The 26,109-nt window shown below is 38.5% G+C and overlaps 1 protein-coding gene across 1 annotated transcript in view; it reads right to left on the reverse strand.

The window, feature by feature from the left end:
- Positions 1–26,109, reverse strand: part of TRHDE (thyrotropin releasing hormone degrading enzyme) — a 205,119-nt gene that overhangs the window by 174,773 nt on the left and 4,237 nt on the right. Inside the window, exon 2 of the mRNA XM_033057476.2 lies at positions 23,457–23,730. Within this exon, the coding sequence (XP_032913367.1) occupies positions 23,457–23,730 (274 nt within the window). The remainder of the gene's footprint in view (positions 1–23,456; positions 23,731–26,109) is intronic.

Below are 26,109 nucleotides of genomic sequence, written 5' to 3' on the forward strand. Positions count from 1 at the left end.
CAAAACAAAACATGTTTGAGAATTTGAAGAATTTTCTTAGAGGTAGCCGAAACCTATGAGCATTCAATGACCTGATACTTTCTTAGGAAACACCTTTGCTAGAGATTGGATGAAGCTGTTTGTTATATTAAGCAAACATTGTCTTGGAATCCTCATTTGAGACTCATGTACCAGACCAGTTAAAACAAGAGAAGCCATCACTAAAAATAAAGTGTGTGTGAAAGAAATGGTCACTGAGGGAATTACAGTGGTAAAGAGATGTCTCAGGAAACTAAATGCAAGCACTGGGGGAACTGAACATTGTTGCAGGGCAAGGGAAAGAGGCTTTGAACAGAAATAATTTATACTCCTGGACAAAAACCTGTAGCATGACCCAGAAGGAGAAAGAAGTGAGCGAAACTTCTGGAGTTCCAGGTAACAGTAGGCAAATGAGGAATATTAAGCAAAGATTGACAGGTATTTTCAGAGTTGCAAAAGAGGGGGAATAGTTTTGTGCAGCCCCTTTCCAAATAAACATGAACACGTGGGACAAGCATCTATTTGCCTCATCAGTTGCTCATCTGAACCAAAACAGATGCAACTGCTCCAAGCCAAAGGTGCAGCAATATATTCTACCAGGAGGCAAAACTGTCACGCAGACATGCTGCAATTTCTAACTTGAGATCATAAAATACTTTGGAAAGTTAATGAGCTGCATTCACATATAAATCCAACCAGTGCTCAGCTGGCATACAATAAAATACTGGCTATGTCACTGACCACAGTGCCATTAAGATTAATTTAGAGCACTTAGAATCTCTATCATCTTGTTGAAATGGCTCAGGGACAGAAAGAGAACATGTTAACAACTAATGTAGAACAAATGTAATTACAGACATCATTTCATAGCCATTTCAGCCAACTAAGACTGCCACAATCTCACCACCAAATACTCTGTCATTTGGGCCCTACTCTTCTATTACATCAGCACAGGTGTTCATCTCCTCTCACAGCAACCTGCCAGCTACATGAGTCAGCTAACTATGCCAGTGGGTAGTGTCCAGGTAGCCCAGATTCCTCACCTGGCCACCATGAGTCCAGGGCTAGAAACAGCATGAGAAAACAAGAAAACATTTGAGGAGAGAAGAGAGGATCATGACAGACTGGCTACAGACAAATTTGAGTTATTACAGAACTTCAACATAGGAGCAAGGTTCAAGTTCTTCCTAAGTGCTATTATAGGGACTTCAATGTCTAAATTGTTGAGATTCACAGTGGTTAAAGCTCCTTCTACTCCTTCGTAGGTGGTGAAAAATCAACACAGCTTCAAGTAACAAAGCACAAAGATTTACATTTTTTACCTATTATACATAAGAGTTCTGTATCACAACCCCACTGGTAGGATGATGGCTTTTTCCTCCAGAAAAAAGTATCTGCAGTAGATGTATCCCAACAGTTAACATCAATTTCAATTTCCTTTGGTTGGCCTATGATTGGATTGAATTCTCTCATTTCAAGTACTATTTGTTCCCTATTTTATAGTCAGAGCATTCATATTACACATCATTCATAAATAATATTTTAACCTCTTGGTTTTAAAAAAATGGAATTTAAGAAGTATACAAGTTTAAAGAAAGTGCTAACAAGTGGCCTACAATGTTCAGCAGCCCAATACCATGCCCAATTTCACCTGACTAAAGACTGCTTTGTCACAAGCACACAGATGTTACCATAGAGTAATTCTATTTTACATGATAATATGAAAACACCGTAACTGCTTATTTATATTTTGGCATTGCCTAGAGACTGCCAATATGACAGCATAATCCCCCTGTGCTTAGTCAACTACATAAATAGAAGTAAGAGATGTTTGTTATTGTCAGTCTTTCTGCCTAAAGAGTAACAGGCAAAATATGGGGAAAATGAGCTGTTATCATCTTCATTTTATAAATGAAAGTTGCAGAGTAAGATGAGCTTAATATCAGGAAGAAAGTCTAAAAAAGAGCCAGAAACAGAACTTGAATATCACTTCCCCATACTGATGAATCATCTTTTCGTCATAAATCAACAAATTACTATACCCAAAACACGTTTTCTGAAAAACACCACCTTTTCATCACAAATATATTTTAAAAATCCTGGTTTTAGGTTCCTCACTCATAACATGTTTTTCAAAAACCAAACCTAAACTTCATGCCAAACTGTGGACCTGTATCCCTGAACTGCTTAACTTAGAAGCATTCTGAGCACAGAAGTTCCCCACATTAACTCATGTCTAACAGTAACCATCCCACCCCCATAACACCTTTTGTCAAGCGGCTACCATGTCGAGACTTATTTAGGTTTGTTTAAGGCAAAGGTTATTTTATAATTCATTTAAAAGTAATTACTTCAGGAGATGTCAGCATAGTGGTCCCCTACAAAACAGCAACTAAGTAAAGTGATGTACTTGTCCAGAGCATAACAAAAAAAGCTGGGAGGAGATAGAGACAGACTCTACGTGACAAACCAAAGATGAATGCAAGGGCATGTCATTACTGTCCTGTTCCACATAAATTCTGCACAACCACAGTGGAAACCCAAGTCTGGTAGATACACATTTCACCCTACTCATCATATGTTTGCAGTAATTTTGATCAGTATTAGGGAAAAAAAAAAAAAAAAACCAAAACAAAAAAAAAACCAGCACTGTGGTAAATAACGGGAACCGCTGACAAAAAAGCAAAGCAATAGCACAGTTTTTGTGTGTGGACGGAGCATTTACTGAATGCATCACTTTGTAACAGCAGCAATAAGCAAGAGGAACACAGTAAAGTATCTTGTGAGCTACATGTAAACAATAGAAAAACTGTTTGCAAAGTAAACAGATTATAGCTATAAGGTGCTACATTTTAAAGTATCCTTTAGAACTTGTTGGCATTGAGGAAACACAGCACTTTGTAGACAAGTCTGCACTGTGCTGGATTGAGCTGCAGATTTTGTGAAAAATTGTACCCAGCCATTAGGAGGAAAAAAAATATGCACATCGAAAATTTTGTGCTCTGACTGGTACAAAAGCCATAATACAACCAAAACCAGGTTACACCAATAAGAGCAACAACCATGTTAAGTGAGAGCTCCTTCATGCTAAAAGGAGCCAAGAGACAAGCAATTAGGCCAGTGAAAACAAAAACCATAGACCATGAAATAGGGAATCAAGAAATCAAATTTTTTGTATGAACACACACTAAAATCCACTAAAAAGCTTTATTAAGAGCTCTGGTTCTCACTCTCAACTAATGTTTCAAATATTTTTTTTTAAATCTCCAAACTGACAGAACAATATAAAAGTAAAATTAAAAAATTTAAATGCACTAATAATATTCAAACACTTTTGCTCAACTAGCCCCTGATAAAACCATGGGTAAATTAGGAGAGAGGTAGTTTAGTTATCTATCATTAACATCTTCAAATGAAAGGACTTCAGTTCCCTTCTGAAAACACTAAAAATTTTTTCATGTAAAAACATGAAAACCAAAAGAGGAAAAAAAACTTCAAGGTAAGTACCAAATAAGATAAATACCAAACTGAAGTTTTTGCACCTTAAAACAAGAAGCTGAGAAATTTAAGTACTCTGACACATACAAACTTAAGCAAGTAAATGTGATGACTCTAAAGTATTCAGGTTTTAGTCGACAAATATACATTACTGTAACATGTGAATTGTTTAAACTAAAATATTATTAAATTTTTCACTGCAAGGTTATTAATCAAATCCCTTCCAACACACAAAATCCTCAGATGATTATGAAAAATATTTTTGCACATTTTATAATTCAAATTGCTTTCCTCACCTTAAAACTTGCACTACTCAGGACGTATTTCCTGTCAGGAAGATGTGAGCTAATCAGCAATGTCCTCTGCCTACGGAAAAGGTCAATTTGCTAATGCTTTCTCATCAGTCACAGCTCAAACACCACATCTAGTTTACATCCAAAAAGCCAGCCAGTCAGCTAAGCTGAGGTTAAGCTAGGCCTGGATGATTATCATGTAAGTTTCCTAAAACAAAAAAATTTGCTGGGAGCTGACCTCCTCATTCGTATCAATGTGCTGGTTAGCATTAGATTAAAACAGAGTGTTTAAGACAGGATCGATTATAAAAAGAAACCCTTTCTTACAAAAAAGTCAAGTAATTTCCTTCCCCAGGAAGATAACTAGTACAAGGCAAGAACATGGTCCAATGGATTATGGGAAGAAGAAGAGAGAATTTTCTGACAGCTGGTATCGAGCACAGTGATCATATCGCAGGGAAAACTGATCTTGCACTAAAGGTTTAAGTCTTATATGGCACGTCAATTAGGGGAATAGAAATACCAAAAAAAATTACCACCATCATTACTACAGTTCCTAGCATAATAAAATGGACTACACAAATATGTTTCTCTGCTGACAGTGGAGCAGACCACTGTTGTTTGAACAGTCCTTCCTTCTCTTTTTCTGAGCTGATGAAGAAAGCTATTCCATTGCTTAGCTTCCAGCTGGCATTCGTGTCAATATAACAGCTTCATTAGTCTCTCTTTTTAGCACTTTCTTAGAGTCTAAGATAACATCCCCTCTCATGAGACATACCCTGACTGCACAGTGCAAGGTAAACCTTTAAAATGGCAGCCTTTATTTGCTCTTGTCGTATCTCTACCCACAGCACAAACTGTATCTACAACTAAAGGATCTGCAGATTAACAATCATTAAGAACAATTACTGCTGCAATATCAGCAGTGCATGGGCAGCAACAGCATTTGTGCAATTTAGCAAGTAGACACCAAAAAATACAAAATTTTTCGGAAGCTTCCATAGGATAAAAGCACCAGGAAGGATAAAACAGGACCTTGCAAGGAAGGTTCCTCTAAGTTTAATATAGCAGAACAGCACATCAAATAGCCCTTTTGCCCAAAGTTTCTAGTGTTTGAGTGTTGTTGGCAGGACAACGAAAGACAAGACCTGTTCTGCAGTTCATGTAGTCTTAATATATTCCAGTGATGAGTGGAATCCCTGACCTTGAAAATTTGATTTCCATAAGAAACAATCACTAATACCACACGGATGTGAAAAGACTATTAAGAACAAAAGCAGACTAAAGGAGCTAGGCTAATAAAAATTTGAGAGTCTTCAGATCAGTCTACAAAGTGAAGGAAACTGCCACCAGACACTTCTATGTAAAACATTTGTATAAATATCATTGACTAATATTCTGCTGCCACTTTTGCCTAAAGCTCTCAAGTAGAGGCTACTGCCTCTAAGATATCTACTATACTTTTCCCATGAGAGTGTTCAAAGCTGCCATTTTCTATTAGGTAGAGCAAGGGGAGAAAAAAAAGATGAGGGAATAAGAAAGAAATCCCAGGGAGAAGTATTGCTGCTGGATTGCATGCTCACAGTGCTGACTGACTCATTCTTAAATGGAAGGCCAAAGCTTAAAATGTTCCCTGGTTCAAGGACCAGTCAATCTCATTAACCCAACCCAAGGGATTAAGGCTATGAGACAGCCAACTTCAGCTGCTATACTTCAGGGCCTCCCAAATGCTACCCAGCCCATGCACCTCCGTGCATTATGATTACAAATCCATACAGCTCTCCTGACTTTTACTGCATTTTACCATTGCCCAGCTTGCTCATGAAAAAAAATAAGAAAGACCAGCAGTCACAGATTATGTTAAACAGTTATTAGAAAACTTCACCTCTTTTTTTTCCCTAACAAAATGAAAGGGTCTCAATCACTCACAAAAAAAGGGAACATAAACTAAACAAGATCACTGCAGGCCTGTCAGTGGTGAGCTCATAAAATGGTAAGCCATTGAAGAAGAAGACACACTGAGATGAGAGCAACTTCGGCAACTTTAACTGACCTTGCTTGTGAGGAGAGTTCTCTCAACAGCAGAGCACAGCATAGAGGAGTTGGTAGGCACACCAGCATCACTGTGCTTTACAATCCAGCACCACTCAGAGACATATGCATGGCAGAGGCAGAGCTGTGTCTGAGCTAATAAATCTTGACTTGCAACACAGCAAATGACCTAGGACACAATGCTCTGCTGACAGTGCTATCCCACTTTCCATTCTAGATCCCATTAAGGGATCCTCTTGCTTGTACTTGCACTCCACTGAGAATTACTCATCTCTCCCTAAAGAGAGCACATGAGCTTCATTCATTTTACACCAACACAGGAATGGGGTCAAGTATGAGCTCTGCAATAGCTGTAAGTCACTGAACAGCCATTGTCCTCCACATTCTTCTCTGTTATTCTTTGTACCTGGACACTGTAACATAGATCCTTAAGCAGCAGCCAAGGCCACTCCAATGATCTTTTCTGAGCCAAGTTTCACTGATGCACATTCTGCAAAGCACACTCAAGACTCTGAGAAATGACTCTTGCTTGAATGTTGATTTTTACTGTGATTTGTGCTGAGATGGCTAAGGGCTTTTCACACTCTTGAGCTATAGGCATCCTGAAAGCTCTATGAATGTTAAAACAAAACAAACAAAAAAAACAGTTTAATAGGCGGTGGCCTCTGAGCTCATATAAGCCAAAGCTTCTTCATCACACTCAAGAAAGTGCAGATATTTTGGAACAAACTTCAAATCCTAGGTCACTGAAGGCTTGGGAATTATGGAAATAGATCAATTTACAAGGTTGCTTACATAAGAAAGCCAGTAAGCATAGTAAGGAAAAAATGTGATAGTACTTCCTCCTATTCTGATCCTGCAGCTTCAGCAGAAAACTGAAAGCAAATACAAATTTGTTTGTCTACATCGAACACTGCAATGTTTTAAGAGTTGATCTGCAGTGTATTTAGTCCCACATTACACAGCATCTCACAATTGTACAGTCTCTCCAATTAAATTAGTGGTATTTCTAGACCTGACCTTAGTGGATATATTACCTAGCCCTGCTAGTTTATATAACAGCAGTTTTCCTAGCTGTACATTGCACTGCATTCATATGAACATATTCAAGGACTTAGAACAATCAATATCAACACAAATACTTAGAAAGTAAAGGAATTGATGAAAAAAAATACCCTGTGAACATTTCTGACTCATTTTAATTCCTGTGATAAGAGTTAGCAACAAATTAGGATCATTCTGTGGACACAAAACCAGAGTTCCCAATAGATTTGTATATCATAATCTAAACTGAAAAGAAACAGAGCTGTGGTTCAGTAGTTTCCTGTACACTTGTGGATTCTGAGATTCATTTGCTGAAATGAAGAAGCTGGAGAAGAACAACCCAGAAAACAAATGTATTTTCAACTCTACAAGGTGTTTAGAGGCCATTTGCAGTAATTTTGAGTCATCATAAACAGCACATTATACTAGTATGAAATGCTATCCAGAATGTTGAATTTTAACTGGGAGGGAAGGGATTTCATTATCGCTATTATTATGATTATTATATTACTATACTGCAAATAGGTACTGTGGAGACACAGCATCCATGATTACAGAGTCTGTGATTCTACAGTCAGCTGAATTTTCAGGAAGAAAATTCCAGCTTGCAAACAGTTTGCAGATGTTCAAGACTTCATTAAAAATACATTGTCAGACCCAATTGGGAACAAAATGCAAGGTTGCAGAAGTCTTTCAGAGTTGTTGTGGATTCCTTTTTGTGTTTTGATTCCAGTGTAGGCATATTCCAAAATGAATTCTGTTTCCATTGTGAGTTTACTACAAACAGTACAGCACTGTGCTAATGCATAACTTGAAACATTTTATTTGGAAATAAAACAGAAAATGCACTTTTATTGCTTCTTTTGATAAAATGAAATTTATAAGTTTGCAAATTTTTTTTTCTTTTACTACTACTACTTTCAATTGCGGTGTAACTTGGTCATGCAGAAACCACCACTACAGTCTACAACCCTCAGTGGTAGCTCTGATTTCACCACTCAGAGGTTCAGCTGCCTGCATGCCCAGGTCCATCTCTGATATTGCCTAGCTGTATAACTACTGAAAGAGAGGTGAAAGGAAGTCTGGAGGGAGATAACAGTTACAGACTGCTGTCAGTACAAAAAGTTACAGACTTTAAGATTATTGAGACATCATTGTTAGGTCCAGGATCCAACAAGAAAGTACCAACACAAAGGTATAAACCATAGGGCTTGGTTAACTGGCCCCACTGGGAATCACCTCCTCCAGTCATCATCATCAACAGTGTGGACAGAGGTGGTGGAAGATGGCAGCTCAGCAACACAGTTTATAGAAAGAACCACACTGGACAATCCTATCCAGCCAGTGCCTGCCAGGCCAGCAAGGATTATGAGCAGTGGTGAGCACACTAAAAAAGAACCTAGCATTAACTCCTAGATATCTTTTGTATGCATTATCAAACAAATAATTCCTTTACACTTTTAAGATTAATGCATCCTGTATGCAGAATCCTTTTTATACCCTGCCCAAACAATATAAGAGCGGCTGAAACAGGCTTTACCTTGGCAAGAACAAAATTCCATCAATGGCAAAGCCAATAACTAAAGAGGCGCTAAACATGTAAGTCACACTCATTCTTAGGATTTTACAGAATCAGGACATCTATTTCCCCTGCAATCAACTAATAACAAAGTAATTTTTCTTTATATAAATACAAGAATAAAATACAAAAGGCATGTACTTTATTTAAAACACTGTCTGGGGTTAGCCATACCAGGCAATTGTGCGTTGCCAAGCACTGATTTGATTTTCATTATACTGCACTGACGGCAAAGTCATTTATCTTTTCTGCTCCCAGTCTCCTTTTATCTTTTCCGTATGCTTCTGTACTTTTCCTCTATCCTGCAATGTCGCTGAATGCTGATGAGCAGAAAATGGTACAAAACCACAGACAACCTCTTTCAGATTAAAAGTTCAGGTACAGAAGGTCCAACTTTTTCCATTTTGGGGTTTCCAAAGAAGCCATGTATTTGGCATTGTCTGGGTATACAAAGATCAGTTAAATACTTCACTGGCAGTCCTTCTCTAGAACAGACAGACTTTCAAACAACGAATGATGTTTCACTCATAGTTCTAATATCTTTCCCATTAAAAACAGAAATTATACTCCTGTCAGTGTAGCCTTGGATATTTAAACAAATAATAAAACAGATTAAAAAAAGAAAAAATAATTTTTAAAAAAGCAGTTTTCCACATACCAGAGCCATGATTTTTAACTTTCTTTTTTGCATTCAACTTGCTATATTTTCAGATTACTAGTATTCTGTAAAAAATGGAAAATGGCAATATAAAGGAAAAAACCTCCCTAGACCTATGGTTCTTATCCTTTATATGTTAGCTTCTCACCAGTGATGTGCATACAACTGACAACTATCAACTCCCCAGCTGAACTTGCCATTATTGGTTTGCTAGTATTGAATCAGGATTGCTGTAACCCTGTTTCTCACCAAAACAAAACCTAAGTATTTAATGTCATGAGAGACAATACATCCCTCTTGAAATAAAGTGGGATGAAAATTTCTTCTAAAAACAAATGTAACAGAATTACAGTCGAAACACTATAGCTGATGCTTCACAACGCAGACACTTCAGTTACATTTCAGATCCCAAAGGTCTCTATGCTGTGCATGTCTGTACACAAGATGGTATCTGTACCTCTGCTGTCAGGCAGTGGCACTCTGTTCAACAGAGACAATAGAACCTAAAGAAGGATTCAGAATACTCCTGAACAGATACACTGGCTAAAATGCACCCAGAAGAGTTGAAAAATTTGGTCAATCTCAGCACAACAACTGCAACTGCTAATGTTATCAGCCTTCTCACATAACAGTGACCTGAACCATAACTACCCATGACTTTTAGCAACAACCTCTATATTCTCTATTCACCTGATGAGGCGTACATATTATCACACTACCAGCATCTTTTTCAGCAAGACATTTTAGTCACCTTCCATAAAAGTTCCCTGCCACAAAACAGAACATTCAACTGCCATCTTCTTGTCAGTCATCAACTCATCAGTGTCATGAACCCTGCCACACCAACAAAGATAAGCAATAATGAACGTGTTCGGAACTGATGTGGACAAATAAGCAGAAAAGGATTCAGTCTATACAGAATTATTCAGAACAGTCACATGTACAAAATGCTGCAGGTGAATCTCATGACAGCAAGTCGCTGGTTGGTAAAACAGTGGAAGAAATCTAACATCAGCAAATGCAAAGAAATGTAAACAGAAAAAGAAAAACATAACCCTAACTATGCATACACATTAGTAGTCTACCTTAGCTATAGCTCAGGGAAGAATTCTTAGGTATCACTGTGGCCAGCTCTCTTGAAAATGTCAGCTCAGTATTTAACAATATTCAACAGGCAAATACAACTGACTAAGGAAATTTTAAAAAACCAAAAAAATTATTATGCCACAGAACAAACTCAAGCACATAAACTTTGAGCATTATAGGCAGTTGTGGCACCACCCCTCTCTCTTGTTCAGTGTTTCAAACAGACACTGTAGAACTTAAAATGCACAGAGAAAGGTGATAAGAATAAGAAGAGATGGGAAGCGAATCCCATGCAAAAAGAGATTAAGTACTTTTGAGTTCTGTAAAAGGACAGGTAAACAATATATAGACTCAGGACTGGTACACAGCAAATGGAGAACAATCACTGATCATCACAGAAAAAAGAGAGAAGACAATGAAAATATGGAATAAATGCATTTAAGTAAATGAGACATGTAAGTAAAATACAGATCTTGTTGCCACCAAATCTCACAGTGCGAAGTGCAACAGCTTCCAATCCAGATAATGTACAGGTCCTTTGGCAGCTATTAAACCAGTGGCCCATGTACAACTCCAGGTCAGGGTCACTGACAAATTAGAGTTTAGTGAGTAATACTCCACTGATTGTCTTCTCTAAACTGGTCTCCATATAGGACATAGGAAAATATTTTCTTCTGTGCCTGTTCTTACATTAGGTGTGTTGGTTTTTTTTAATAAATACTCGGAAAAAAGTATCTCCATGTAAACTAACATGACTCAAAGACCAGCTCTGGCTGTGGGTCCTTTATACAGTGCCTCTTCCTTGTGGATAACAGGACTTTTTCCTTCAACTATAGTGACAAACACAGCTAAACTCCAGAAAATAAATGATAACAGGTTCTTAATAATCAGAAACCTGAGGTACAGATAGAGAAACAGTAACATCTCACTCTTCTGAAGGATCTTACTTGTAATTCACACATACCAAGCACCAGGGCACTTCTCCACCTGGGCAGTAATGACAGCAGCTTGGATGAGAAATACTCATGGTTAGAGGGATGCTTCACAAAGTTAGAGAGTTATGTTAGTCATATTTCTCAATGACACCTCCATGAGTCATCAAGAGTGGCAAAATATCTTCAGAGTTTTATATTGTTTTTTCTCCACATTTATGACAGCATATCACTAAAAAGGACACTTGTGCATTTCCTTCTTGTCTCAAATTAGATCCATAGACTATCCACATATTGGACGAGAGGGTGTAGTCAAAAGGTCATTAAATTTTTTTTAGTTTCCCATTGGATAATTGCAGGCTCACTGTCTGACCACAGACCACTAGATATGACAGAAATGATACAGCAAAGTATGCAGGCAAGGGAGGGGGAGGAACAACCCAAGTCTATTCAATAGCAGCTTTCAGCTACACTGCTTTATTCACAATGGTAAAATGCAAGCTATGGTTCAGCAGCACTATTTGAACTTAGTCTGCTGAACAGAAAACACACAATTCTTTGGACCTGAAAGATGGTGACTCTGAAGTGACTAGAAGCCACAAAGCAGTCACCAAAAAAGAAAGAAAGGACATCAAAATCTGTGGTTAGAGGATGTTAAATAAAGCAGAGCTTGTCCAAGTTCAGGTGGCAGAACTCGAAAAATAAGGAAAAGCACTTCAATTTGTAAAATTACAACAACAGCTCAACTTAATGGAAACATCCCAGCCTCAGTAAATCATGTTTGCATTTGAGAGGAAGCATCTTTTGGAGCACATAGATTCTGCTGGGAAATCAGTTTTGTTCTTTTCCGGACTTCCTCATGTAGGTACTGCAAGGTGTCATTGTACTGCTGAGATCAGTGACAGAACAGAATGTGTAATTAAATGTATTTAAATACTTCAAATGCAGCTAAAGCACAAACGTACATACAAAACAGCACTCAGGATATTTCTTTTTAGCCATCAACCCTGAATAACAGAACTGTAAAGCCAGGCAACTCTACACTACCAGCTGCACTATGATTCACAGATCCTTTTTATCCTCACAATACTTCATGGTAGTATAATCATTCCTAGTCATGTGTGATTCATCAAAGTATTTTGTAGTGAAGACAAATGTTATAATATGCCCTATTGTAACCACACAAATTGCTTATCTTCATTTCCATACCTAAATTATGCTTTCGCTGAACTTTTCTGCTGCTCAAGCAGCTCTCATGTTCCAAGCTAGTTCAGCATTTCAAAGTTTTTTTCATAGCAAGGAGTCCCAAGTTTTCTGAGAGATGACCTTCTTCATCCCCTTTCACTTTCACATAAAGCTACTTTATGCTTTGCACATCACTGTTTTGAAAAGGTTTGCACTAGATTCTTAACTCTAAGCTACCAGCCAATCTCCTCTATGTGCCTCATGTTTCCTGTGGACATAAGTTAATCTAAGTTCACTTGGCAAACAAATGATATGGTACTTGCCTCAGTAACTGTGACTGACAGGTCTTCTGTGGAGCATTACAAACCAAGCAATACAGAGACACAAGGAAAAGTTTCAAACTTCCTTTTTCTACATCAGGATACATATCCCCAAGGGATTCATCTTTCTACTCTCTTGGGGCCTATTAACTTTAATATACTCATTGCTATGCTGTCCAAAAGAGATGTAATATTTTTAAGTGGGAGAGTTAATACAGTCTATTTCCTAATCCTCCACTTATTAAAACTCTTCTTAAAGTGATCGTCAGGGTCAGCAGGTGACTGCAATGCTATTTTAGAATGGCTCATATTAACTGTCTAAATTTCCACTTCAGACCTAATGGTCTTGGCTCAAGAACAAACATTCAACAGCCCCAGAGGAAGCAAAATAGAACACAAGTACAAACTACCACTCCACATTTTATAATTATAACAAGAGAACACAATAAAGATCAACTACAACCTGAGCATGGCATGATAGGAGACTTACAAAGAAGGGCAGAACGCTACTACCTCTGCTGGTGCTTATCACAGAACAGTTGTATACTAAAAGTACTGTCGACTGAAATAAATCAGATATTCCCTATGATCACTCTGTTCTTCACTTTAGAGTTGTATATTTAACATTTTAAACATACAGAATTGCTAAGGAATAAAAAGCAAAGTTTAATGATGAGAAGAAAAGCAAGTTTGGGCGTCAGCCCCTTTCCATCCCCCAAATCCAGTTAGTAGAATTTCAGTAAGAAATTGAGAGAAGAATGAGAAAAACTCTTCCTTTAGTCTTGTGAGAAGAAAAAAAAAAAAACCCCAGTGTATGTCATCTCTGATGCAGCAGAAACCAAAAATCTAAGTATTTATGAATGCATATGCACTCATATATATGACTTTGAATGAAGCAGTACATATTACCACTCATTGACATTCCCACATACAGATCTGGGCTTCTATCTGAAAAACAGACATCCATCTATCAGACAAAAAAACTAAAACTATCAAATGTTCTCATCAGGTATAAATCAGTTTCCCTTTTTCCCATGGTATTAAAGTGCAACAATGAACTTATAACAACATTATCAAATTTCAAACATAAAGGAACACTTTTCAATAAAATAAAACACAGCATGATGTTATTATTGTTCAACAATGGTTTGTGATTTATTTAGCCAGGGGATTGAAGACCTATAAGAAGCACACATGGTATGGAAATTATTCAGTAGGCATACTTTCTTTGAAATTATTCTATAAGAATCCATTTCCCTTCTTTCTCCTCCACCTTTTATTCCCTTTTACCTTTATTAACTGAGGTACTACTTGCCGTCCTGAGGATATGAACCCTTAGCTGGGGTTCCAAGCTGCTGTGACTATCAAACTATCACCATGCTTGGAAAAAGGGAGGTGAGAGGGAAAAAAATGTGGGTAGCCCCAGCGGTAAATGCTAATAACCACCTTTTGCTTCTTAGCCTCTCCCTCACGCAGTTGTTTCAAATAAATAAAATATTAGCCTTCTTGTTCTGTCCCACATTGCCACACAGTGCCACTGCATGTTGTGAAACAAAATGCATTGCTAAACATTTTTCATGATAATCCACTGTGGGATAACTTTTTCTAATAAACTTTAGGTCATTTACCCTTCAAAGAGAAACATAATCTGCTTTCAAATTATGCTGTTCCAAATACAAAGATAACATGCTCAGTTCTCATTTCTAACTGCTCTTGCTAGGTCTCAACAGCATGTAGCAGCCAGAAAGCTGCCAGGCAGGAGCAGCAGAGGATCTCCTAGGGGTACCATTCAGTGGAACCAGGCCAACAGAGCTGGTTCTCTGGCACCTGTCCCCACCCAAGGGCATGAGAGGCGAGCCAGGGGATGGGGCCACGTGCTGAGCTTGAGCAGTTGGACAGTCACAGCAACCACTATGAGTTGGAATAAACTTAAGAACGAGAGTATTGCCTGCAAGGCAGTCAATCAGCCTCACTACTTCCACTGCTGCATTGCCCCGTGCAAACAAACAGAGCAGCAAGAAAGGACATGTGAAGTCATGGAGGCTTGACCCTGGAAAAGCACATTTACAGATTCACAGAATATGCTGAGTTGGAAGGGATCCATCAGGATTGAGTCCAACTCCTGGCCCTGCACAGCACCATCCCCAAGAATCACTCCACGTGCCTGAAAGCATTGTCCAAAAGCTTCTTGAACTCTGACAGGTTTGGTGCTGTGATCACTGCCCTGGGGAGCCTGTTCCAGCAGTTCAAGCATGCTCTGGGGGAAAAACGTTTTCCAGATATCCAACCTCAATCTCCCTGACCCAGCATCAGGCCATTTCCTCGATTCCTGTCACTGGTCACAAGAGTGAAGAGATTGGTACCTGCCCCTCTGCTCCCCCTCATGAGAATGCTGAAGACACAACGAGGTCTCTCCTCAGTCTCCTCCAGACTGAACAGACCAAATCACTTCAGCCACTCCTCACAAGGCTTCCCCTCAGGGCCCTTCACCATGGCTCTTCTGTGGACACTCTCTAATAGTTAAATATTTTTTTCATATTGTGGCACCCAAAACTGCCCCCAGCACTGGAGCTGAGGCTGCCCCAGCTCAGAGCAGAGCAGGACAATCCCCTCCCTTGCCCAGCTGTGATGCTGTGCCTGATGCACCCCAGGATACGGTTGGCCCTTCCTGGCTGCCAGGCACTGCTGACCTGTGTTCAATTTCCCAAAGACCAGGACCCTCAAGTCTCTTTCTGTAGCACTGCTCTCCATCTTCTCATTCTATTCCAGTACCTGATAAAAAAAAGTTTCAAAAAACATACCTGAAGTGTGAAAGCACCTCCCCCCGGAAAAAGCAAAAGAGTTCTGTCAACCCTACAGAAGAAAATCAAATCAACCTTAGAAGAAAATCAAATTCACTAGGTATTCTACTAGTAAAAACAGGGGTAAATATCATAAACTTCAGGCAGCAAAAAATACTGGGACAAAGGCAAAACTAAGGTGGCATTTGTGCATGTCTTCCAACACGAAAACAACATGATGAACATTACAGACACTTGACTGTCCATCCCCAAAAAGAAGGGCTTGGACTGGCAACAGGCATCTCCAAAATGAGTGGTTACTTTCCCACCACCGGCTATAAAAACTGGGAACAAATAGACTAAGTTTCTTGTTCCTGTAAGAAAAATACGATTAAAATTTACCTAAACTGTGGAGGAAACACCGGCCTATAAATAAATAAAAGCACACATCACTCTCCTCCATCAACAAATACTGTATCTGTCACTGAACTAGATGTCAACTAAGTCTGTAATCCATGGTAGATATACAGGAAAGCACTGGCTTGACAGACAGATGTTCGGGCCGGTGCAGCAAGGTGTTCACCTTTACATTGCTCTGGAGTGAGATACCTCCTACAGATTATTTTGCACATCATTTTTGCTTTTATAGCAAGAGCGTGACTCTTACAGAAAGATGCTAATAGACTCTTGCTACTTTCTTGGATGTCAGGAAGCAGAATTCATGTTGATGTCAAGGACAGAAGAGTAAGTTAATGCAGTCAAATATGACAGCACAACGTAAGAAGCATAAGGAGACATGAAACAACATAGTACAAAAAGCAGAGTGCGGCTTGAGTGTTCAGTCTTGACTATGAGTTGAATTGTCACAGCACACACTACTAAGCATATGCTCATTAGCACATGAAAGGGAAGGCAAATAGAGTCTCTTCTCTTACATCTCCCTCCTTTCCCTGCTTGTAATGTGGGAAGTAGTAGGAACAGCAGGCACTTCACTCTAGTCTCCTCTGGGCAAATGGCAGGAAAGAAGTGGGAAATACTCTCAGACCTTTCTTTTTTCTTTCATTAGCCAGCAGAGATCCCAGATGAAGCACCTACAGGCTGAACTGCTCCAGAATGTACAGAATTACAATTGGGAAGCTGTTCTGACCATCAGGCCAGGAAACATGCGCTGCCTCTCTTTCCTCACTGTAATGTAGGCAAGCCAAAAACCTAAAATATACCCATAAATGAAGAAACTGATCTGTGCTTTTTGACAGTCTCCTTGCTACTATGTATGAAGTACACCACTGCCCCCAGATAGAGGTGATCTTCCTAGCCTAAAACAAAACAAAACAAAACAAAACAAAACAATGCTTCCAAACTGAAGTCTTGCAATTCAATAGCATTCTTTGCAGAGTGCACCTGGGCACTGACATTAGTAAAACAAATATCACATTTAAATACAGCATGTACTACAAGTGCTGACAGAGAGCAATTTTTAAAGGAGTAAGCACAATAAATGTACAGCATTTTCCTAGTGCATTCGACTTGCAAATTCAACCAGAAATCAATAACAATGGATTGCAAGTTTGCCATTTATGTTTTTAACAAATTTCCCAGCATATTCAGTTTAGCATGGATGTTGATCACATAAGTTTCTGTTTGTTTGTAGCATGTTTTGTAGCTACAGTATTTAAAAATTAATAAACTAGAAGTTATTTTCAATATACAAACCTGAAACCAAATGGGTAAATAAATATTGATGCGGTGAATCTGAAAAAGCTGCAATTTCTTTGGATTCCTACTGCATTAAAATACAGCTTCCCACTTAAAATAATTCACAGGAGTAAGCACAGAACTGAGTAAAAGCCTGCAGAACTAGCCTGTTGTTACTACAGAGAAAATTTCACACACACAAAAGAAAGCACAAACACATCTATCTATATCCATGTGTGCTGTTCTAGCTCAATGTAATTGCATACTTCCCAATACACTCTTTCTAACATGCATTTTATTTTTAACTGTTTGATGAAAGCTGTTCTGAAGAAGGCAAGTGTGGGACATTAGTAATAAAAAGCAAAAACGAATGTGCATCATTACAAGATTCACAGACATATAAAGATTAAATATTACAAGTCTGCATCATACCAGGCTTCAGAAATATGCCTGGTGCTTCCTGTGTTAGTTGTTACCTGTTTATCAGATAAACGTGTGGCCTCCCAGTGGTAAGTGATGGGCTAACAAAAGTTACTTTGCAGGCCTTCAAAAGTAGAGCACAACTCTGGAGCTGGACTTAAATTCAGGCTGCAGAGGAAGAAAATTTTAATTGAAGACCAGTTCTACTTTTGATAGCGAAACCATTCTGCTGTAACCAATATACTCCCCCACAAAGAATTATCTCATGTATAATTGCTTCAATACTGATTAATAAGTAATAACTGATGAAGAGATTTTGCTGAAGTTACTACCATCAGCTGAAGAGAGAGCCTAAGGAAGAGCCTCAGGCCTTTAACCCAGGTAGTCATTAGCTGACAAAAATTGCCTGGTCTTGAGGTCATTCTTGCTATTAGATAAAAATATTAATACATTTTTCAAATACAAAATAATTTTATAAAAGCTACTGGCCGAACTGCATAGCAAATGCATAGTTATTTTAAACAAGACTGATATTTTCAGTTTTTTCTAGTGACTAACAAATGACAAAACTCACTGGGAAAAAAGTTATTCTGCTGTTCAACATGGGATTCTTTTCTTTTTCTTAGACAGCTACTGAAAGTCAGCTCTTTAGTCTCCTCAGACTGATCATCACACTTCAGGTAAGGGAATGCCCAACACAGCTGTCCAGCTGGAAGCACTGTACTATAGCCAGTCATCTTGTCTTAAGGACATGAATAAAACCATGATCCCATGTGAGAACTAAACCAACATGAGCTGCTGGACACATACTGATTCTGACCTAAATCTGCTTATGTGACTCTGTTTACCAACTCTTCCTGGACAAAAATAATTTTTCACTTGTGCAGAATCAAACAACTATTACTACATGGATCCCATTTTTGAGACCACTGTATATTTTTGAGTTATATTAAGCCAAACTGAGTGAGTCCCTCGAGCACATGCCTGAGAGATTTCAATGCCAGGACCTTTATACAGGCTCTCTGCAAGCCAGAAAGCACTGTAGAAACAGTAATTATCTCACTTTCCTTTAGCCAGATTATCAGAGCTTCTCCTCATTGGCTAGAGCAAGACAAATGTACTGTAAAGCATGTGAACATTAATTACATCTTAGATAAAGTAATACCAAAACAAAAAGAGTGCAATAAAAGTTGACTTTACTCTGGTACAACTCTTATTATAAGATCTTTCTTAGCTTTAAGGTCTTTGTATCATGCCAAAGTACTCAGCATTGATGGCACTGGAGTAACATTTCATACAGTTGAAACCAAGACACACCTGGTCATAAGAGTCTCTTCAAAATGGAATGTGCATGGGTTCAGTCAGACAGCAGAGCTGCTACCCTGAGCAGCTGACCCAGCTGTGGTCAGGCACACACTACCAGTCCTGCAAAACGACCTGCCACCACTTTGGAATAGAAGCAGGGGTAGGAAGGTGAAACCATGCAAAATTCTTCTTTGGGTACTGCCTTCCTTCAGCATTTCTCGTCCCACTCACCACCACCCAGCTAGATAGCCACTTTCTTTCATAGCTGCTCATTCCCATCTGCTTTGGTACTGTCTAAACTTGTCTCTTTAACCCCTGCACCCACAAGTCCTTCTGACCTCACTCCTTTCCATACAGTTTCTTTTTCTGTTTTTAGCAGATATTCCCTGTGACAAGAGAAACACTTTAGTGTTGCCAGTTGGCATTTTATTTCCATACCTATCTCCACATCCCAACCACAGCAAAAAGGAAGAATAGGAGAAGATTAATCTCCTGGAAACATCTTTTCCAGCAATACATTCATCTCCACTGATACATTATGTGCTCCCTCCTCCCACTAATTCAAAAAGAGAAAGAATTTCCAGGGGGAAAAAAATGAATTAAAATAACTTACGAGACACTGAAAAGCCATGCAGGAAATAGCGAGTTTTCCATGTTCACCTGACAAAGGAATGAGAAACAGAGGGTTTGGAGAATAGAAGCACTACTCCAAGCAGGGAAAAAAATAAAGCAACAATAGTAGGAAAAGACCTAGTGGATTGAAAGCATAAATAAAGACAACAATGAAGGAAAGAGACACAGAGGTGATGTGACAGACAATACAATCCAACCAGCAATATTTTGCTTGTAAGAATTACTGACAACGTGTGATGCATGATTAGGAAATGCAACATAAGACTAGAAGCAAGCAAGCATGTGGAGGTAAGTGGGGTTTTTTGGATTATTGTAACAGGCAAATTTGACAGTATACAGATCCCATGATCTTACCCATCTGCAGCTGGTACAACTCCTAGAGCCATACACTCATCAGCTAAGTCTGCTCGCAAGGGCACTCCTGCTCCCTCTAAACAGCATCACCTCAGGCACCACCCTGCTACAGCTACACTGCTCCCTAGTCCATAGCAGCACAGATAACTGTACCACTGTCCTTTCCACAGGGATAAAGCCCCTGTCTAAAGACAAAGGCAGTTGCGGTGATTTCCTGTAATCCCAGCTGAACATGAGTAACATATTATACACCTGTAACACATATAAAAACTCAGCTCTGCTTTTAAATTACCTAATCTGGGAAGGATTTGGATCAGACCCATATGAACTAAAGAGTTATGGATGTGATAATGATTTACATCCACTGCAAGATGCTCCTAAAAAAGAACTGCTTGTCTTAATTCCCTTTTCTCAATTCATTCAAAATACAAAACACCTTCATGCAGGAATTATATACACTATAGCCACATAAGTATCTAGATTGGCTACCTAAGATTTCAAAAGGCAATTTTCTATTTAAAACTTGATTTGTATTAAATGTCATGCTTAGGTTTAAATTAATTTTGAGGTCATTGGCATTCTTTGAGAAAAAATGGAAAGTTAACATTTTAAGCAGTTTTCAGAAAAAAATCTGCCTTTCATCTCACAGCTACTTCTATTCCTCAGAGTTTATCTACCTTTGACCACAGCACTGGTCAGCTGGAAAAGAAGTGAGATTATAATCATTAGCCTGCTGTCAAAATCTGAAAGGACAGCCCACTCCCCCCAGAATGTTTTGTGAACCAAAACGAGGTTCATAGAAGTGCCAAAAGAGAAGAAAAAGTATATGCAAGCTGGAGTCTTTTAGGTGTCTACTAACAAGTATAATATACACCACATTAATTAAAATAAAGATTTAACAACATAAGAAATAGCCTATCAAGATACTTTAGCTGAAGGTTTGGGTAATTTTCATGAAAACCCATTCATTTTTATAAGCAAACTTAATTTTATTATACATTTAACTTCCATGGATATGGGGGTAACTATATTTTAGGATGAAGTGGCTTAGAAGGAAACGAAGAAATTTGAAATTCCATGTGCAAGGACTCAGATAATTTCAAATTCACCCAGTAGCATCCATGAACTCCTAGCATTGCAATATAAGAGACTCAAAAAGATGGATTACCTCAGCAATTCATCTGAAAGAATGCAGCTCTGAAGTACTTGCTGTGAGTTCATACCTTTAAAGACACTCTTTCAACAAAACTGAACCATGATAAAAGATGATCAGATCCCAAATGGAACTGAAAAATAGCAAGATATATTTAACCAATAACCCAGTAAACTATTTTGGTATTCATGGGTGTTAATATTCCTCTGTGATAAGGGCTTTATACAAAAAGAAGAGCTAAAACTCTACAGTAACCAAACAACTTTATGGGATAAGAGACTATCTCTATGTAGGATTGTGGGCCTCAAGTTTTCCCGAAGATTAACCTACTGATTTTTATAACTGTGGGCAAAGTTCTGTACAGTGGTACTGTACTGTACCGGTGGGATATACCTCTGTATCTCCTACATGTGCTGAACCAACAGATTCAAGCATAACTATAAGGCTCTAGTAACCACAAATTCCTAACAAAAGAATACTTGGATTTTCTCTTCAGTTTCCAGATAAATCAAAAGTCTTGAGACCAGTTCTGGAAAACACAAGAACACCAGAAAGTTATCAACTGTTCTCTACAAGACATAAACGTGCTTCTGTTTTCAAGGCATCAAGTATATTCAACCAGCAAAAGTCTACAGAATATGAGCTCTAAAAAATATTACAAGAAAACGAGTTAAGGAGGAAGTAGGTTGCATGTTTCAAATTGATGGTCCTGAGATCCATCCCCCACATTTTAAATATTTGGTTATGTCAATAGAAGTGATAGGACAAGGAGTAACAGTTTCAAAACAAAAGTGGGCAGGTTTAGATAAGGTGTTATGAAGAAATTCTTTACTGTGAGGGTGATGAGACACTGAAACGGGTTTCTTAGAAAACTGTGCATGACCCATCCATGGAAATGCTCAAAGCCAGGCTGGATGTGGTTTTTGAGCAACCTGGTCTAGTGGAAGGTGTGCTTGCTTGTGGCAGGGGGTTCAGAACTAGACGGTCTTTATGGTCCCTTCCAACCCAAACTATTCTATGATCCTATGACTATTACAGTCTCAGAAGTTCCCACATCATTACAGGTTAAAGCACCTCAGGAGAACCACGTCCCAGCCATGCCTTCTCTTGTGTGGTGCCAGAGAATAGTGTCACAGCCTGCTGGTCTACCACCACCCACCAGTGTACCACACTAGTGTCCTACCCAGCTGTTGCAGTAACAAAAATAAAAACTTTTTTTTTTTATCCCTTCAGGATGGCCTACTTGAGATATGCCTGTCCTGGATCTACCTTCCTTCAGCACAGCCTCAAATCCACACTAGGAATCTGGTAGTACCACAAAAAGATGGATCAGTGAACTGTTTTGGCTGAAAACTTACCTCCTTTACAGTTATTTCTCAGGTCAGTTTTCAGCCAGATCATATGGCTATACAGAGCTGATGGCTGGCACAAGGAAAGCCAAGAATACCTTTGGCTCAGGGAATGTGGATCAGCTGCCTCCACTGTAGCACAATGCTTAGGCTGGCTCAAAGTTTTTAAGGAGATATTTGCTGATATGAATAGTCTGCAGCCCTTCCTCGTGCCCCCAGGCTACAGGACAAAATCACACAGCATGTGCCAAAGTATAAGGTAAATACCCCTTTGCTCAGGTTCACAGCCCAAACTGTTGTCTAGTTAACTACTTCCAGAACTAGCTCTGTTTTGTTATTCACAGTAACTAAGTGGGAAGGGTTTCCTCTGTATGTTTCACCTGAAAAATCAAGATGACAGCACTGTGAAATATTCGATTAAGTTGACAGCATTTCTCATGTATGTTTTGGCTTGTTATACAGTTCTGAGCTTGATATTTGTGCACAAAACCAAAACTGACATAAATAAAGGTTTTTCCCTCTTGTTTTTTTTTTCAAGGCATAACTCCTGGGCTCATGCCATATTTGCAAAAAAACAGCTCCAGAAAGTTAGTGCTTCCATCAACCTCAGGAAGTGAGTAGTCCTGCTCCTTAGTAAAAGATCTAAGAGAGAAATTACTGTATCAGCCACCTGAGCTAGCATACAGCACACCAAGGGACACGTCAGTATCGAAGGAAGGAGACTGGAAACTTTACCAGTATTACCACTTTAATAATCTCATGAACACTGGTAATGAAAAGGCTACAGGAAAAATAAGAAAAAACTTGCCAAGAAAACCAAAGTGTAGTTTAACAGCATATTTAAAAGTTTAAAATTTCATAAGATAACCACACCTACTAAGCTAACCATTTACAGAAGGCACAAGACAAACCAAAAATGTTAGACAAACCTCCAGGAAAGGTCCCAAACAATACACATAATCATTAAATAGATCAGCAAATCTTAAAAATACTAATCAAGAAAATATTTTAAGTATTTTAAGTATTTACTGGTAGAATCCCTTTACAAAAAGTAAGGGTCTTCAAAGTAATGAAATCTATTTGGTACATTAAAAATACTTACAATTACTCCACTCTTGGTGACAGTTTCTCGGTATGTAAAATTGCACACTGCCCAAGCCAGGTAATAGGTGGACATGAGAGGGGTCTGTGAAAAGTGATCTGTAACCCATCCATCTTCTTCAAAAACAGAAGTTTCAACTGGCATGTTGGACAAAGATAAGTAAGTCGCTTGATGTCTGATGCTGATTTTGAATGTGGCCTTGTAGATGGGCTCGTCAAAGCAAGGAAAGGCTTTTCTGGCGTGAGTAGGAGAAAATTGCGTAACACCAAGAAACCTAGGAAAGCAGAAAACCAAAACAAAAATTGATTACTAACTGTTCCTAGCACTTGATTCACAGACACACCAAACAAGACACTGCTTGACCACTGTGGTTTAAAGGAGGAAAGAAATACAACTGTACAAAATACACGGCATTTGAACAGCACTTTATCATTTTCTTACTACCTCCACTGCAATGTAATAGATACAAATTAATGGTCTACAGATTTGTGGACACCACACTGGCACTAAATAAATCAACCCTCACCTTGCATCAAACTTCAGGTTCTAGTAGTATCGTTCAACAATAGGTGGGGCTAAAAGTGAGCCACTGTTGGTTATACAATGTAAAACAAGCACACTCCCTTCAAACCAGGATTCAAGAGCCTTCAGGGACTTCACTCTGCCCTGAGACTCTGACAGGGCGCTTTACCTTTCTTTGATCATGAGAACTTACGGTCACACAGTGCACTCAGGAGGGTCATTGTTTTCCACTGCTGATTACTTCTCTACTGGCTGCATGTAGGTCTGGGACACAGTACTATATAGCACTGCTGTGTCTGTGCACATCCAAAAAAAAACATTCCATGAGCTTTGCAGAATCAAAAATGCAAGCAAAATATTAAACCAGCACAAAGTATTTCACAATTCTTCTACATGTGCTTTTCTTTTCTGGTCTACTTTATAGTGAGCAAATCCATGTTCTCAGTTAATGGATCAAATTATGGAAAGACGTCTGAAGGAAGTAAAGGTAATTATTAAGCACATGTAGGGACAATGGGCAGGCTTTAGCTTGACAATAAAACTTCTAACTGTTTTCTTTGGAACTAAATAAATTTTGATCCAGATACTGAATAAGAAGCTTTCTGGATGGAGACTTATATTTCCACATTTGGAAAAAACACATGATCTTTTTGCAGAAATAAGAAACTACACTTAAAAGGCTGAATTACGGAGTTTGGTAAGAGTATTTTCTGGAGGCATGTGGAATGAGAAAATTACCATGGGTCAACCATGTACATGTGAAGGTAGCATGTATGTAGGCTTTTTGAGTGGCACTGATACACATCTCACCTTCCAAGGCTTCCTCTGTGGAAATAACTGTGCAATTTTAGATACCAGGCAAGCATTTATCAAAATTTTAGAGACTGACTAATCATCTGTTATTCCTCTGAGGGAAAAGGATGGGTGGATAGCTTTGATGTAATGAAAATGGTGGCACCTCTTATTAATCAGTCTACTACCATTAATCTGCAATATGATACTCTCTAACACTGACAGAGCAAACACATAGGTAGCCCATACGGAAAGTAAAGTATCTAATTAACTTTTTCTAGAACTTTTTGGATTTTACACATATTTTAAAGGCAATGAATAAGTTTATTGAAATATTACACCTTTTTCTTGCTATAGCGCCTGATAGAACTAGATATATGTTTTCCAGTGAATTATCACCCCTTGCAAATAAGGATGATTTTTTAAAAACTTTAAAAAAATTTCCACCACTGATCTTTTTTCTAAAATAAAACGCCTTTTTTGGCTAATATTTATTGAAGGAATTCATCATGCTTTTCTTGCCTCATTACAAAACATGGATTATTAAAACCATCCTTTTGGATAAGATTGACCAATCTAAGGTAAAAAGTTGGTGCCAGACATCCCACTGTTAATCCACAAAACTCCCACATTATCAGTGGATTTGCACTACTGCAACAACACCAAATCAGCCAATTAAATAAAGCAACTTAATTTATATGCAAAGTATTTCAAGTGGACCTGATTCTGCATTCTAGGCACACTCTAAACAGCAACAGACATCAACAGAAGCTTCAAGTGAGCATGGAAAACTGTACTGGCCTGTTATTAATAAAGCAAGAATGATGAACTTTCCTCTGCAATTAACAATTTTAATGAGCTCCGACACACACGTAAATGCATACTTGGGAAATACTGCTTAGCTGTGAGTCTCCCTAAATAAGGAAGTTTTCCCTTGTCCCCTCTCCACATCTTCACCCCACTTCCCAGAGATCTTATCAGCCATCTTTTAATACATATTAGGCCACTGAAGAAGTCCCTTCACCAGGCTAATAACCCTTGGTAAACTCTTCATCTTCTGTGTTTTCAGATATACAGATACATCCCCACAGACATAACTGTGCAAACAGAGGGCAGTCAATATTTTGTACTAAAAATACATCAACTACCAATAATAGTGTTATTTATAACATGTGCTTTACTACCAAACATCGATTTGCTTGTTGTGCCATAAAGCAAAACAAACAAAATCTTAAAACTGCTTAAATAAACTAACCATTTACTTTTAAAGAAAACAAACAAGCGAAATGCAAAACATCATCTCTTTATCTATTTTGCTCTGTGTTCAAGTACAACAAGC

This window comes from Catharus ustulatus, chromosome 4 (genome assembly GCF_009819885.2).
Source record: "Catharus ustulatus isolate bCatUst1 chromosome 4, bCatUst1.pri.v2, whole genome shotgun sequence".
Taxonomy (NCBI): Eukaryota; Metazoa; Chordata; class Aves; order Passeriformes; family Turdidae; genus Catharus; species Catharus ustulatus.